The following is a 16699-nucleotide window of genomic DNA, read 5'->3' on the forward strand; positions in this document are numbered from 1 at the left end:
ATTTTAGGCTTATCTAGATTCCATAAGAGAAAGCAGTGAAATTTGTTCTGCTGTGATTGTTTTGCAGGATTTAAATGGCAGTTGATGAGTGCATGGAATTTTGAATTAAGGGTTTAGAAAAAAAGGTCCCACAGCCCATTACCAGATGTCAGGCACCAAAAGCAGTAACAGGGCACTGCCCAGTCCCCTGGGGCTGCCCTCACTGCCCACAGCCCAGGACCCCAGGTCAGCCTCTTGAGGCCGCCAGTCCCTGCCCAAGTGATGCTGCAGAAGAGCTGGTATGCAGCTTCTCAGGTTCCAGCCAGGCTGGGCCCACCCACGAGCGAGGTCTTCTCACGGAACCTATCTCTTAGAAAATCAAAAGTCCGTGGCCTTTCTGGCAGTTCCAGGAAGGAAAAGAAATAAAATTGTGATCACATACTAAGGGCTGGGTTCCAGTGCAAGAGTGACTGCAGTGTATATAGTCTCATTCCTTTTTAAATTCCTGTGGTAGTTTATTGGATAATTAGCACACTGCTTTCTATACTCATTCCTTTGAATTTGTTCTTCTTCATCTTCACTGAACTGTACTTTGTGTCTTTTTCAGTCCAGTTCTCAACCTCCCTTTTCCACGACTTACTTAGAGCAGGCTACAGAACCTTTCTATTTCCCTTGGCCCCCAGCTCTACCACTTTTCCTTGGGTTTCTGCTTTGGAAGGTAAGACAAGGAGATGACATGGAATTAAGTAGAGAAGTATGGAATTAAGTAGATTAATGATGGCAGCAAGGAAGGTATCACTACAGTTGCTGAGACCAGAAGGAAGTCAGATGCAATAATGGAGGGTTGATGTGACCACAGAACAATAATATTAGATTGTGCTTGTGATGGAAACTGTTGCATTGTACCCACCTCAGTGCTGTGTTCTGTAGGACACTCTTGTCAGCCTTTTCCTTAGGAGCTCCCAGCCTAGCCCATATGTTGTCTCCCCACTGAGCCTCTACCCATTCTCACCTAACACCATTCAACCCTTGCTGCAAATGAGATGACGTCAAATGCTGTCTCTTATTGGCAAAATAACCCAGATTAGACACTTTTTCTAGCCCTTGGCTGTCTCTAACTTGTGTGAGTTTCCTAACCCATTACTGATTTTCCACTTCATGGACAGGTCAGCCTGGCTGCTAAGGCTCCACTTTCTGGGATCTTTCTCCCTCCTGTCCACCCATCACAAACTGTACAGAAGCAAGGGTGCTGCAGGTTTGGTTGAACAAGGGTCTTGCTCTTGCAATTCACTCTGATAGAACAGCACATGCAGAATTGCACCCAGAGCTTGGTTTTCCTGTTCAGGCTGTTCTTGGGGGCTTTCTACCCATCATCCCCTCCTCACCTTCTATTTACCCATTCACATATCAGTATGTATGTATTTGCAGTTGTCTTTTTGAAGGGATTAACAGGGCTTAAGTACAGAATGGGGTTCAGCAACTGAAAATGTTATCTGTTTTCAGAGATTTTTCCCTACCTTCCACTGAGCTGCTGCACTGGTACTTTCTTTTACTTCTGGCTTCAAATGTATCAGGAACACAAATAAGTATTGTTGTAATTTCATTCTTTTAGTCTGGAAAGTTCCACTTATCAAACGGGTGTAGAGGATCACCCCACATGCTCAGCTCTGACCAAGGTATGTCTGTGAAAAATTAGCTTGAGACACACCTTTGTAAGTTTTTTATCAGAAGACTTTAAATCATAATCAGCCTACTTAGTTAGTTTACTTGGAGCAAATAGTATGCCAGTGTAACAGATATTGATGTATTTTGGAACTATTCATGTGTGTGTGTATGTACACACACATGTGTGCACATGTGTTTCTGTACTTGGGTAATAGGTGCCACATAAAAAGACTTAACATTATTCTACATTTCCAGCTGTAGTACTTCTCATTGTTTATGAAAGTATAAAAATATTCTACAGTTAGTTTTTTTGCTAAATTTCTTCAAATACTGAAGATTTTGCAATTGCAATGGTTCAGAAGCTCCAGGAGAAGGATTAGGGAATGCTATATTATGAATCATTTTTTCAGCAGTTCAAGGACAGAACAGTGTACAAGTGATACCTATGCAAGGCAATGTAACCTATTCCTTTGGTGCCTGTTTTGGAAATAAATCTGCATGGCAGGAGGAAGAACTTCAGTCTGAGTGTGGATGTATTGGGTCGTGTACTCATGTGACTATTATTAAAACATCTTTGATGGAGTATTTCCTATCTGAAAGAGTACTAGAGATTTTCTATCAGACCTGGTTTTGGTCAGGGGCAAAGGAACTCATTATAAACCCAAAGCTGGTGCTTGGATAAGTGTGACTGGTTGTGGTGTAGCTACACATGCTCAGTAAAAGTACTGACCACTAACAGATAGAGAGGAAGGTTGCAGAAAGTCTAGTATCACAAAATGTAAAGCAAGCATGAGACAAATGAACCAATAAAAAGCAATTTGATAGAAAAATATTCCAATAACTTCATCATATGACAATTTTTTGACACCCCTGGAAAAGTACAATACAGAGATAGAGAGCTCTTCTGAGTCAGTCTCACCTGCCATGCCGGCGATGTGCAAGTAGGTTTCCAGTGTACCACGTAGAAAAGGGAGTTGAAAGTAACCAAAAGCATAAAATTGTCAGAAATTTCTTGAAGTAAACAGGATGGGAAGAACATTCTATGGTCAGCAAACTTGACAACAAAGATATCAACAACAGGATACAATGTTTTTGGCTTTGTTACTTGCAGTGTGTTTATCAGGAAGAAAAGAATCTTTAAAATGGAATTGTAGAGGGCCTTGGTGGAATTCTCAGCAGTGCAAAGAAGGCTTAAATTCAGTAAATATTTTTAATTTTATGAGGGCTTCAGGCCTTTTTGCCATTTTGTAGAGATGACTGGCATTGCTTTCTCCAGTAATCTATTCCCCGTTTATTACCACTCTTGGCTTGAACAATCGCTCTGATTGTTATCATATAGAAACTTTGGATTATGTTATAGGACACAGATGTCACCAGACTGACTCACTATTTTTGCTTGGCTTTGGTTTATTAAGGCAATAGCACTAATGTAGTGGATTTAGAACTGCATAAAGCGTTTGACATGACAGCATGTTCTGGCTTAGGAGCTAGAAAGACATCAAAACAGCTGGACACACACTGAAGAAATTAAACACTAATTAACTGACAGGCCTCAAAAAATCTTCTGATAGCAATCCTTCTGAAACACTCCTGCAAGAAAGGATTATATGAGGATGATTCTTGCTGCTTGTCTTACTCTTTAGTAATGACTAAAAAGAGTCAGCAAATGGTTTTTGATTTAATTTGCAGAATCCAGTAAGACATGGAGATATTAAAAATACCAAGCCATACCTATGTATAGTTGATTAATAATTATGTGATCTGAAGAACAAGGGAAAAACAACAGTAGAGTGTAAGGCTCTTATCTGGAAGATTTTATGCTTCATTAATTTATTTTTTAATTAAAAAAAAAAATCCATCTCCCCCTCTGCTTCCCACCACGATGTACAAGAACAGTGCAGATTAATGCCTTATATTTAATTTTTAGGATCTTCTTTTCTGGGAATGTGTAAGATTCAAAGAGATATTTAGATCCCCGTCTCCCTGTTTCCTGTTTTGTTACTTTTCAGTAGAAGATGTTTCTGCTTTTTTTGTCTCATGAGTCTAATGATGCTGTCTTTCCATCTTGCCTGGGAAAGCCCAGTATGAACATGTTTTGTTGATAGATTCACCATTCTTTTACTGAGGAATGCCTTGGAGTTACCTAAAATCACACTTAATTCAAGGTCAGATGAGGGAAAATGCAAAGAGAAGTATTAACTCATTACATCTTAAACTGCAAACACAATTACATGGGAAAGCCATAATAGATATAAGGAAAAGTTCATCTGATTTACTGACACTAAGACCTCTGAACAAAGGTGCTTTCCATTTTGGATTTTTTTCCCTCCTTTTTAATTTCCAGGTGACTTGTCCCTCTTTGACAAAATGGCTCTCAGAATTTTCTTTCCTCCTCTTCCTCAGGTTTCCCTTAGGTGATTTTCATCAGTGGAAACTTTTCGTTACACAGAACTCCATACTGGGGTCTCACATCTGAAAACATCTTCTGAAGAAGGCTTTGGACTTCACCTTAAGGTAGCTTCATGTCATGTTGACCTCACTAGTTGAGGGCAGTGTTAACTCTTACTGCCAGTCTGCTCCGTGAAGTTTTCTAAGGAGTCCAGAAAGATTTCACCTGTCAGCTTGGAGTTTGTTCTATCCCTTCTTATGGTCTGATTGTTCTCATGAATTTAATTAAAGATTCTTTTGCTTCCACAAATATGCATAAGTCTTAGGAGTAGTCTCCTGTATTTAACTAGCTCCTAAACAGCTTTCCCCCAAGGAAAAAAGTCTCTTCTGTTTTCCTTTGGTGAGTCATTGACATGTTTCGATATGAAATATGTCTTATAGCAGACCTTATATTCTCTAGTGGTAGTGTAATTATTAAATATGCATGATACAAGTATCTAAATAGGGTAAAATTCATCTAGCTCATTTTCTGATTCCTGAGACAGGTATGATAACATTACTTCTCTGAAGTGTCAGCATTTAAAGTGAATGAAGCCAAACATCTTTATCCTAGGCATACTCTAACAAGGAGTCCATGAACAGAATTATTAAGAGTCATATTGATTTTAATTGCTACACAGTGTAAAGTTGTGTCTTCAAATGCTTCTGTAAAAGAATAATAGGGAAATACTCAATCTTGGCCCCCATGAGATCAATGAACAACCTGACTGACTTTAGCTGGCCTTGAAAATGGCCTCTGATGCATTAGGACTCAAGGATCACATCATTAAATGAGAATTGATGTACAGTGAAGGAAAGGTTAAAGGCAGGTCTTCCCATAACCTTTCCTGTAGCCTTTACAATGATCTTAAACAGCCAAGAAAATGAAAAAAAGTATAGGCTAAATGCCATTGTGTCTAAGAATGATGCATTAATTTGAATGAGTATTGTAACATTTTATTGTAAATACAAGTAAATTTTTAACACAGAGATAGTGACCAGTGTCCCTCTCCATTCCCCAGGTTATACCTACACTAGGAGAGATTTAATTGACAGTAATGCTGTTAACTCTGTGAGTCTGTAGATATTCGAGTAAAAGTGTGTGATATCAAAATCACATCTCAGCCCTGAAAGGAGGAACCCTTGTGCTCAAGTACAGTTTCAGCAATGTAACTGGTACTGCCTCCACTGCTGTCTCAGAACACACCAGAAACCAGAAGTGGTCCTATTGTATCTTGCAAAACCAAAACAAAATAAGAAAAATTGAAAAAAAAAAAAAATCCTAAAGGAATCCAGGCAATGATGTGCTTATTGCCAGAAGGTTCAGGGTGAAAACTTGAGAAGTGGGAAAGGAAGACAGGGCTGTTTAACTTTTTTGATTGTGCAGACTTTATGGAACAGAAGGAGAATGACATGTTTGCCAGTAGTTATTGTTTTGCAATTAATTTTGCAAATTCCAATAAAAGCATGCTGATGAAGAACTCTCTCCTGGGAGAAACAGAGTAAGATTGCACAGAGGATTTATAAAGGTCTCTCTCCATGAAGTGCCAGGAGACAATGAACACAAGAGAGAAAATATGTTATGTTGAACTTCCTTCTTTCCTTCTATTTGGGAACATGGAACAGATCCTTTTCTGTTGTTTACCACTTTCTGCATTTCCTATCATACTGAACCATTTTGGGGCTCTCCTGCTGCAGCAGCAATGGCAACACGTATATACTATGCAGGGTCTTTGGAGAGGGAAAATGGGAGAATTCAAGTTAGTGATGTGGTTTCTCTGCAGGAATAGGGAAGAGTTTCTCCTGCAATGATTTATTTGTCCAAAATACAAAGCTTCAAGGCAATAAGTGGAAATAAATTAATCCTAAATGTGTCCTGGTCTTTGTGGATACACCTGTTACAGGTTATAGAGATCTTTGTGTTCCCAGATTCTAAAGATTATAAAAAAATACAACTTTGTAATTCTAAATGAAGTAATTGTTCCCCAACAGCTTTAAAAGACAAGGGAAGAGTATTTGCTCGTAAGCAGTTCATTGTTCTGAAAAAAGGAGGAATTTTGGAAGACTTCAAAACTGACATATTATTTATCTATTTGGTTTAACAATATAATGGTGGTGAGTCTTTTCAATAGGAAAATTTTTACATATTAGCAAAATCTGTTTTTATAGGGCTTGAAAAGTCTTTCTGCTGTCCTAAATTCTGTAGGAGATATACATGCTATCTTTTTTATATCAGTCATACAAAATCTAACCTGAATTATCTTTCCTTGTTGACAGAAAGACAGATTTCCACTTTAGACACCACGTCATTTTCCTTCCTGTGAGAATAACATGAACCAGAAGGTGTTAGTTTTCCTTCTCCCAAATTTTGTGTTTGGAATATTTCTTTTTGGGTTTTTCTGTAGGAGACAAAAAACCCTAACAGGTGAGTAAAGAAATTACGAACAAAATTTAATGTTTTATAGAAAGAGAGACACCTTTTCCAAATGTGTTAGAAAGTAACTATGGAGCCCAAGATATAAACAATACTCTGAAAATATTTAAGGCCTAGTCATTTGTCACTATGGTAGTTATCTCAGCAATATATGAGATGAGAACATTACAAAAGCATGATGTTAGAACACCAAACTTGCTTAGACTAGTACTGCTAACATATTGAAAGCTGTCATTTTAGTAAGAGTTTCATTGGGGAGGATAGTTTATTGCATGTTTGCCATAGTCTAGACCAATTACAGTAAAAAAAATTGATTTTAGCATCTTCATTAGATTTTGTATGCAGGGTGATAGGGTGCTACGATTGTCACAGAAAGAGAGACTTGTACAAGCCTATTTCACTGAAATGGTTTGAATTTCTTCCTTGGTTACAGATACTTTTTCCAATCCTACTGAAAATTGGCTGGCAATTCAAAATGGTCGGAAAAACACACTGGCTTCTGTCTGCCTGAAGAATAACCTTAATAAACCCAGAAGCAAATTGGATTCTCATGTTGCAAACCAGCTCTTTGTGGAGCACAAGCATAAATTTATCTACTGTGAGGTGCCTAAGGTAGGCTGCTCCAACTGGAAGAGAATTATTTTTCTTCTTCAATCAGACTTGAATGCAGAAGCTTCTGAAATTGAGCATGACAACATCCACCATACTTCACTAATCAAAAGGCTGGTGTCTTACCCTCCTGCCTTACAAAAGGAATTTCTAAGCAATTACACCAAAGTGATGTTCACCAGACATCCCTTGGAACGGCTGGTTTCAGCTTACAGAGACAAACTCCTGCACTCTGAACCGTTCTACAGTACCACTATTGCTAATGAGATTAGGGCAATGTTCAGGAAAAATAAAAATTCTCCTGAAAAAGTGAGTTTCCAGGAGTTTGTCAACTTCATTATAGCAAAACCACCACATACTCTTGACATTCACTGGAAACCAATGTTTCTGCTCTGTGATCCTTGCAACATTCACTATGATATTGTGGGTAAGTATGAAACTCTTGGGTTGGACTCTGAGCATGTTCTGAAGGTCATTGGTGCACCAGAGAGCCTGCAGTACCCCAGCTTGAAGAGATATGGCTCAGAGAAACGAACTGATGGTGATATCACCTTAGAGTACCTCAGACAACTGACCTCAGAACAAATCGAGAAGATTAAAAAATTGTATGAAATGGATTTTTTTTTGTTCAACTATACTACGAAATACGAGGATTATTTTTCCCAGAATGACTAATGTAGGTTAAACAAAGAGCAGTTTCCTTTGTTCAAAGTGGGCAGAACTTGCCGTCACAGATGCTTGATAGGCGTTTTGGTGACTGCTGCTGAGGTTATCCTGGAGTTTGTAGATATGGATTATCATTCTAAGCACTCTTGTATAAAATCCCTGCCATGATCTCTTGTTCCATGCAGACCTTTACCTATTAAAATTATTGTCTTCCTATTGGTCTTTAACAGCATATGTTTGTTTCATGAAAACTGTTCATAAGTGATAGATTTTGGTCCATTTGTAAAAGACATGGGAAGGATGAAGAATGTTGTATTTCACAATTAATATTTTAGAGCACCATTTTTATTTATTTTTTTAATTAGAAAATTGCATAAGAAGCAATAAATAATCTGCTTGAGAGTTAAACCACTCTGTCTGCAAGGGCCTTGATTATAAATGCTGTAGGAAAGGAGCAAATAACTTCAGATGCTTGAAGCTGCATTACACAGAACCTAATGCCTGGATATCTTCCTGCCTAACAGTGCTCTGATCACAGTCCATCAGCCTCATCCCTCAAGCAGCACAGCTGTCAGCCTTACAGCTCTTAAAAATCTTCTGATGAGCAGATCTGGCATTCATGGTAACCTTACAAACTCTTTTCACCAGTTTTGGAAGAATTTTAGCCGAAGGTCTGAAAAGTGCATTGGAGTTTTTTTAGAGAAGTAGTTAGATGTACTTTCTAAACTGTTTAACTGGGGTAGTGCATGATCTAAAATCTCAGTGGAAAGGGGATTCTTATTTATTCTCCAGAAGCACTTAACACCCAGTCAATGGACAGTGAGTGCAGTGGGGACAATGTTTGAGCTTTCCCATTTTTACTGCTGGAATCCATGAGCCCCTGGGACTTACCTGAGCATGGCACTTGGGAGGAGCTGAGTAACCTTAGATAATACATTCGTTCTATTTGTTGCTTTCTCACATTACAGGAGAATGACTGCAAATAAATTGTGGAGTTATGGTGAGGGGAACAAGGAAACATGGGAGAAGCAACTCAAACCATTACCCCCTTCTTATATTCCTAGGTGACTCAGTTTGAGATTACTGAGGAGTCTATAACTGCTATTATATTAAGCATGAGATTTGTCCCCTTTTAAAAAAATCTATTGTCTAGCCATGTTCAAATATTAATTTGTGACCATATTAATTGTAACAAGTTTCAGCAACTAATTGTGACTATTTGCACCACTTCAAAGGAATGTCAGTCTCTCAGCAGCTTACTTGAAAATCCCACAAATGCACTTAGTTCCTCTCAGCTAAATCTGCAAATGCTTAAAGGCTGGCAGAGTCTTGGACCCAAAGCTGGCTTTCAGCTTCTCATCACACAGAAAAGGACAGATACAAAATAAGTTAACCACAGATTAGTCACCAATCTGTACAGCCTTTGCTGCCAGCAGCATGGGCAAGGGAGAGGGAAAAGGAGACTATGAAAAATTGACACAATGGGGTTTAAGTTATGAAGGTTTGGAGGAGCCCTCCCAGTGCGGGAAGTGGGTTGCAGGAATCATCTGCTCCAGTGGGAAGGTGCAGTGATATACAACATGAGTTGGACACAGTGATTGGGCCCCAGTGACAGGAGAAGGCCCAGAAGGAAATGCTTTCTATCCCCCTTGACAGCAGACTGCACACAAGCCAGGACTAGCATTCAGTACATCTGGCAGGTCTTGCCTGGCTGTTTCCTAAATGAGGCAGCTTTGGCACAAGGAGAGATTCAAAGTGAGAAGACCAAGCAAGAACAGCAAAACAATTTGGGGAAAAAAAAAAAAAGGCTATGATTTTATGCAGAATGATTCCTATTTCTGGATCTTACCCTTACCATCACCATATTTGGTGTCCCCATAAACCTACTATCCCTGATACCGGATTGTTCATGCTGCCCTGGCAACTCTGTAGTTTGTGTAGGTTTTTCTTTTTCTTTACTTGTTAGTTTTCTTTAGTCAGAGGAAGCTGGAAATTACTCCCATCAAAGTTAAGGCTATGCAGAAGGATGCAGTCTCTCTTTCCTGAATCAGAGCTATATGCTTCAGATCATGCAGAGGTAGAGGGGAATAAGATTTGCTTCATAACTCACTTCTACATGAGAGATTTCTCCAGAGCTATATCTGAAGCTGTAAGAATATCTAAAAATTCATGAGTACTCTGGCACTGTCATCCAGCCTAGGAAAGCTCTGAAGAAATTATACTGACAGAGTTTTATAGATGTCTTTGCTATCAGCACTGTGTTAACAGTCCCCTCCAGTTTTTTGCTGTTAGATGTGAGTGGCTTTCTATTCTTATTTCCTCTTTCACAGGTTCACATATTGTTCCTACAGTGGTTGCAGAAAAGTGATGGCTAATTCATTCATCACAAGCATTAGTCAGTAGCAGAAGGGTATCTATTAAAGCAGAAAAATCTCTCTAACTATTCACAGCAGCCTTTGAGTTTTGCCACTTGCCTACAGGGAACTGTAAGTAGCACGTTGCCTCAGCTCACTGGCTGCTGTAATGCTGTTTGGCTGGTGTGAGTCTGAACAAAAAAAAGCTGCAGAGGACATATGTGTGCATGTGTGCCCACATAACAACAGGTGTACTGCCTTTCCTACAAGTGCACGCCCCAGAATAAGGCTCTAAGCTGAGCTAGGCTCCCTCCTGACTTTTGCCCAGAGAATAACTCTCAATGGAGCTTTATTCCTTTGATGGTAAACCTTGGTGATGTGTTTCTGGGAGGAAAATGGGTTCTTGTAGTTGGGAGCAAAGGTGGAGGCAGTGTGGCAAGGCTCCAGCCTTGGGGAGGATTTGAATGGGGAGGGAGTGCTATAATTCATCTTCTGATTTATTGTTATATGCCTGCAATATAATCATTGCAATGTTCATTTCTGATTACCTTAATAAACTGTAGAGAGTTAACACATTAAACTATTTGTTCATCCTTCTCAATAACATCCGTTTGAAAAACAAACCTACCTCAAAGTTGTCCTATCAAATCAAAACAAAGGCTGCACACTATTAGGCAACAATCAATACAAAGCTTCCTGCCTCTGCTTGGCTACATTAATATGTCTGACTCACAGAAATTTTAAAGAATTGAAAGAATTTGCAAATACTAATGCATGCTCCAGTTTGGAGAAAAAAATGCAAATAAGTAGAAAAAAAGGAAGAGAAAGAAAAAATCCTGCAAAGTCAAGCTAGCCTCTTTCCCACAAATCTATCTATCAGCAGTGAGAAATTAAGAGGCTTTTCCCACTCTCATAGAAATCCTCACACATGCTTTCAGGATAGGTGTTCACAAACCTGACATTGCACTTTCTTTGTGGAAGTATAACAGATCCAACAGATGATCCATGTCTGTCAGCAATGGAGACCATGTCACCAGTTGTTCCTTGAAGAAGATGTTTACTCCACTTTAAAAATGATTATTCTGCCTGCAAGCAGTCCTAATTTTTCCCACAGTTTTGAACTTGGGTCTTAACAGGTGAACTGTGATTAGTGGTTTCTTGCTCAGAGAACTTCAAAGAGCAAGACAGCTGTGAAGAGAATAAAATATGTGAGCAGTGAAACTTCAAATGTCTGGTGTTCCATAGAAGTGTCTCTGACGAATGGAAAGAAGAGGAAACAGCACCCATGCAAGTCATTGTACATCGGACAAACTGCAGTACTCACTGCTCACAGCTACAAGGTGATTCCATTTCTGGTTTAGAGTGTTAATAAGTCAAAAGCTTTTAGCTTGATGATAGCCAGATTTTTGGCTTGTCTGTCACAGAGTAGAATAAGAAAATGAAACAGGAAAAGAAAAAGTCACCAACACTCTATGACCCTGCCTTTGGCCTGACATGATTTCTCTCTGTCACAGCAGTTCTTAACCTCCCTTCCTTCCAGAATTATAATTTAGGACATGCTTTAGTATAAAACAAAAAGTTATTGAATTGGGTGACATACATAAATCAATGTAAACAAAATAAAATCAAAACAGGCAGAGAATTTACCTGATGGAAATGTCTGAAATTTCAGGAACTTCGTCTTGCGAGTTCTGAACAGGTATCAAATGTACACAGGGGGGAAGTTGCAATGATGCTTCTAGTAAGAACTATTTTTATAGAAAAAGCTCAAGTGATCATAAATCTTAGTCAGTATACTGAGGTTGAAATTCCAAATGAATCAGCAGAGCAAAAATGAGTGATGCATAACAGGATCAGATCTGTGAAAAGGAAATGGCTCCACACTGTTTCAGCACTACTCATGCACACCTCACCTTTGCTCACCACTACAAAAACATTTCCTTTACACCTTCAGGACCCTGATTATGGCTTCTTTTGGAGATGTACCAAAGCTTAGCAAGATGAAAAGCTTTTTTCAAAAAGTCACATTCCCCATAACCCTGTAAAGCCATGGTTAACAAGATTATGCAGCATTTGTGGTGTCCCTTCAAAGGAGCAACAATCCAGCCACAAGTGGGGCTTGGAGCAGAACTTAGCATGGGTACCCAAATCCAGGTAGCATACTCCAGTTTATATTTCTATTCTGTAGCAGAACTAGGGGGAAAGCTCTTTATGTACAAATCTATGGCTAATATCCCGACTCTTACCTCACTTCATTGTGTTGTCCTCCATTTTTTCCCAGATCCCTTCTTCAGTATTCACCTGAGCTGCAAGTATGGACTCCTGCTGAGTTCACACAGCTGGAAGCCTCCAAACAGGTGCTACAGATGCTAACTAACTCAGGCACAGGTTGTTGTCAGGGGAATTTGCAACTAATTTCAGAAGGCTTTTTGTGTCAGAAAGTTCTTCAAGCACCTGCTCCACCAGTGAGATATTAGCTACTACAAGCTGAGATGTAAATATAAAGTGAAGGCATTCCACCCCCTTAAATATAAGCTCATCTTCTATTCAGATAGGTTTAGTGGTTAAGGAAGAAAGCTCTTCTGGGGATTTACACCAAGTTTCAGAGGCCTCTGTTAATCATAAACCAAAAGCACCAGGAAACCTTGTCTCATGAGGGGCCATCATTCTCTGCAGGGTTTAGTTTTGTTTACCCTCAGAGATCTGTTAAGATTGGTCCTTAGGGATGCCTGCATGGCAAAAGACCCCCTTAAGATTTTTAACTTGAAAAAAGTATGGAAATGTAGAGTGACAAATTTAAGAGAGAATCTACCTAACACCTGACATTAAACAATTGATTTTAGCTCCATCCTGTTTCAGAAAGACAGCACAGGCAAGAAACAAACATAGGAAAAAAGCAAACAAATTAATATAAGCAGATTATTATCCTGACAATAACTTCTTGCTATAAACTTTAACTCTGGACCCTGCCCACCATGCCAGCTGCTGCCTGCAACTGCAAAGAGCAAAGCTCTTTGTCAAACAGCTTAGCAAGCCAATTTTTCAGGCTTTGCATGCTGGCAATGTTTCATTTCTGTTCATCTGTGCTGCCCCCCTTTGAATTCTCTACAGTTCCAGGTGTTCTCCAGCTCTCCTGGAGCACCCAAAGCTGGATGCAAACCCGTAACTTTACAAATGCCACATAGATTGAAAGTATGAACCCAGGTATGTCACATATTATTAAGTTCCCATTTGTACTCTCAGTTCAGTGTTAATTCAATGCCAACCCTCGTAGGAACAAACCACTTATTGTGATTTAAAAATTGAACCATGATACTCCGTGAAAAATATCCCAGGACTTGAGACATGTATTCTAATCCAAGCTCTTGAACCTGGACTGTTCAAGCTCTCCAGCCTCCTAAGGCCAGACTTTTGGACGTTGGGGTTTGTTTCTGTTTCGTTTTGTTTCCCGATTGACAGGATCCTTGGAATTTAAGCACTGAAACCCTCGAAGTCTTTGGAGCAAGTATCCAATTATCATCCGCGTCCATATGGGGCCATCTGGTGGCCAAAGGGGCTCGGCAAGGGAGGCTCTCCCGGACAGAGGTCCTTGATGGGCGTGTGTTTCAATTCTACTTTTCTTTTTTTTTTCCTGAAGCCTTGTGTCTCAAGAATCTCATGCCTGCGCTTTCTCTCCCTCTTCTTCCTCTGATTATCTTCCTCTTTCCTTGGACAAGAATTCAGTTTCAACTTGACCACGAGTCAAGCTTTCTTGTCCCAGTAGTTTTTTAACAGGTTCCCCACAAGCTTTCCTACCTTACTTGCTCAGTGGTGAGGACTGACCAGCCGCTGACACTGGAAGTTACACTGTGCTGTCCCAGCCACAACTTCTTGTTTCTGTACTGCACTTAGCTTCTTCCAGGGTGAAAGGAAGAAGCTGCCTTTGTAAAAATTTTTTCTGGCCTGTAACTGGGCAGAAAAATATGGCATTACTGATTTGATTTATAATTAAGCTCTAACTGAACTTTATGGTTGCATTTTATATAAAATTCTTTATGAAGACAGTTAATATTAATTTAATTATATTTGGAAAGGCATTTTCTTTTGTGTGCTGCGACTCAAATTTGTAATTTTTTTCAGGGAGATATTAATCCATTCAGCCTCTCTGAATATCTCTTTATGAGTTTTATTCTCATTTGACAACATTTGAAAAACAGGTATGGTATATGGTAATGTATGAATATGTGACTGGTCATTAGGCATTTTCTGTATAAAGTGCAACTCAATACCTCCATTATTAATTTCAGCCAAAGTTCTGCTGAACATGATGAAAACTGAAATAACATTGTTTTCCAGAAATCCATATGTATATGTATCAAAGTAAAAATGTTTTCATGGCAATTACAGACAGCTGCCTATGAGAGAAATGCAATTTCTAGAATGAAAATGAAATCCAGCAAACAAACTGCAATCAGTGTCCCTGTATTTTCTCAGCCCAGTCTTTCAATTTCTGAAGGTGCTTATGCTCTCAGAGGCAATTTCTCAAGCTTTTTGGCAAGAACCTTGATAACATTATAAGGGAAATAGGATTCATTTTTACTCCAACTGATAAACAGAAAAAAAAAAAAAAACCTACAAAAATATTAGCTTCCAGTTAGTAAATATCATAGCTAACTAATAGCCACACTTATCAGCTTTATAAAGCAAAACCCAAAAATTGTTTCTTCAGCTTGATAACTACCCCAACAGGGAAGCAGAGGTCTTCTGCTTGGATTTTTGAAGAGGATGTGTGTTTCTCTTTGCTTCCTGCCTAGTCATCGGGCAGCCTTGCAAATTTGTACTTATCTGAGGCAATGATGCATTGGATGCATGAATATAACACCTCTGACAATTTTTCTTTATTTTCCTTGATGTTAAATGCTATGTTAATATCTTTTATGCCAGAAAAATCATGGAATATTTTTCCCCTGGGCTTTTGCTGGGCTACTTTGTTTATCACAGTTGACAAATTGTGCTACTAGTCCCATGGAAAAGACAAAACAGTGGAAAATACCTAGAGTTCCAGAGGCTAGGGGAATGCTTAATTGCTGAGCTACTTACTCTCTCTGAGGAATTAGAAGAATTTGGTGAGATTGGCTACCCCTGACTCATGGTTATGCAGCTCCTTACAAGGAAGAATGGTTGGTTTATTTGTCTTGTTGTCAATGTCTTTTTTTCTAGCAATCTGCTTACATGGGAAGAGAAACAGATGGAAATCCAACCAAATGATCTACAATCCCAGTTTAGTTGCTGAAGAGAACTCTGTGTGCTCTTAGCAATGGTGGAAGCAGCAGAGAAAAGACAGCTCCTGGCCAGCTCCCCCCAGTTTATGTATGGTGTATGATGTTCTGTGGGATGGAGTATCCCTTTGGCCCGTTCAGGTCAGCTGTCCTGGCTTTGTTTCCCCCCTGCCCGGCTGTTTGTGCATCTCCTCACTGGGAGAGCCTGGGAAACTGAGAGGCCTTGGCTTAGGGTAAGCACTACTGAGCAACAGCCGAAACAGCAGTGTGCTGTCAGCAGTGTTCTCATCCTGAACCCAAAGCTCAGCACTGTACCAGTTCCTAGGAAGGAAACGAACTCTATTCCAGCCCAAACCAGGACACTGTTTAAGAACCTTATCAGACATTTTGTAAAGGCATTACTAGTGACAGTAGTGTTGGGGATTTCAAAATGATGACAAAATATGGCTTCCCTGATTTGAAGACAGAACTACAAGGGGCCGGGGCCCAGACCTTGAGCTGTCCGCGGTGCTGAACGGGCCCGGCACGGCGACTGGGCTGCGGGAGCGGCTGCGCACCTGCCTCTCTGCCTGCGCCTCATTGCTTCTGCTTTTGGTGAGTCTCACAGCCCACTCTTTCCCCGACACGTTTATGATCCCCGACTGGAGGAAGCCATTATGGAATGCACTCCTTTGCAACACTCTCTGCCCGAAAAATGTCCAATACCTGTAGTGAAAAACTCCTTGAAGACAGGGACAACGTGGACATGCTTATATTAGAGCAAAATCAGTTCCTGTGACCTCAAGTGAAGAAATTACTTCTCCCAGGCAAATAAACATAAAGCATGCAATATTTGATTTGATGGAACAGAAATGTCAAAAACGCCAGAGAAAAAGTTTTCTCTGTATTTTTTTCAAATTATTTTACTTTTTATTCTCTCTTGCATTACTGTTTTTATTCTATATTTGAGTTGATTCCAGAGACAAACAGTCTAGTCTTGTGAATAAAAATCTCTGTCAAGTTCTGTGTCATACTGTGGGCCAGTCCACAAAGGTGGGCAAATGTGTGTGCCAACAGATGCTGGGAATACAGAGGAAATCTTTGTAAGAGACATATTTGCACTAATTTGGAGTTATGGTCGTGCCAAAGAACACCTTTATATCCTAAAAAACCCTCTACAAACCATCTGAAGTCCTGCACAAGTACAAACCAGACCCTCACGTTAAAACAAAGCTGTTTGCTTGTTGGTTAGTAGTTACTCCTGCTGAGGTTTTTTTTTTTTTAAATATACACTCATGTGGCATAATTCATCTCACTAGGGTGTGTCT

At 39.6% G+C, this 16699-nt stretch overlaps 1 protein-coding gene across 1 annotated transcript; it reads left to right on the forward strand.

Moving 5' to 3' along the window:
• Window positions 1-4046: 4046 nt before the first annotated feature.
• On the forward strand, window positions 4047-10708 carry LOC132328973 (carbohydrate sulfotransferase 9-like). Its single transcript, XM_059849477.1, has 3 exons — window positions 4047-4158; window positions 6349-6496; window positions 6939-10708. Exons 2-3 carry the CDS (start codon window positions 6403-6405, stop codon window positions 7787-7789), a joined length of 945 nt encoding a protein of 314 aa, XP_059705460.1. The 5' UTR covers window positions 4047-4158; window positions 6349-6402; the 3' UTR covers window positions 7790-10708.
• The last annotated feature ends 5991 nt before the right edge of the window (window positions 10709-16699 follow it).

This window comes from Haemorhous mexicanus, chromosome 6 (genome assembly GCF_027477595.1).
Source record: "Haemorhous mexicanus isolate bHaeMex1 chromosome 6, bHaeMex1.pri, whole genome shotgun sequence".
Lineage (NCBI taxonomy): Eukaryota > Metazoa > Chordata > Aves > Passeriformes > Fringillidae > Haemorhous > Haemorhous mexicanus.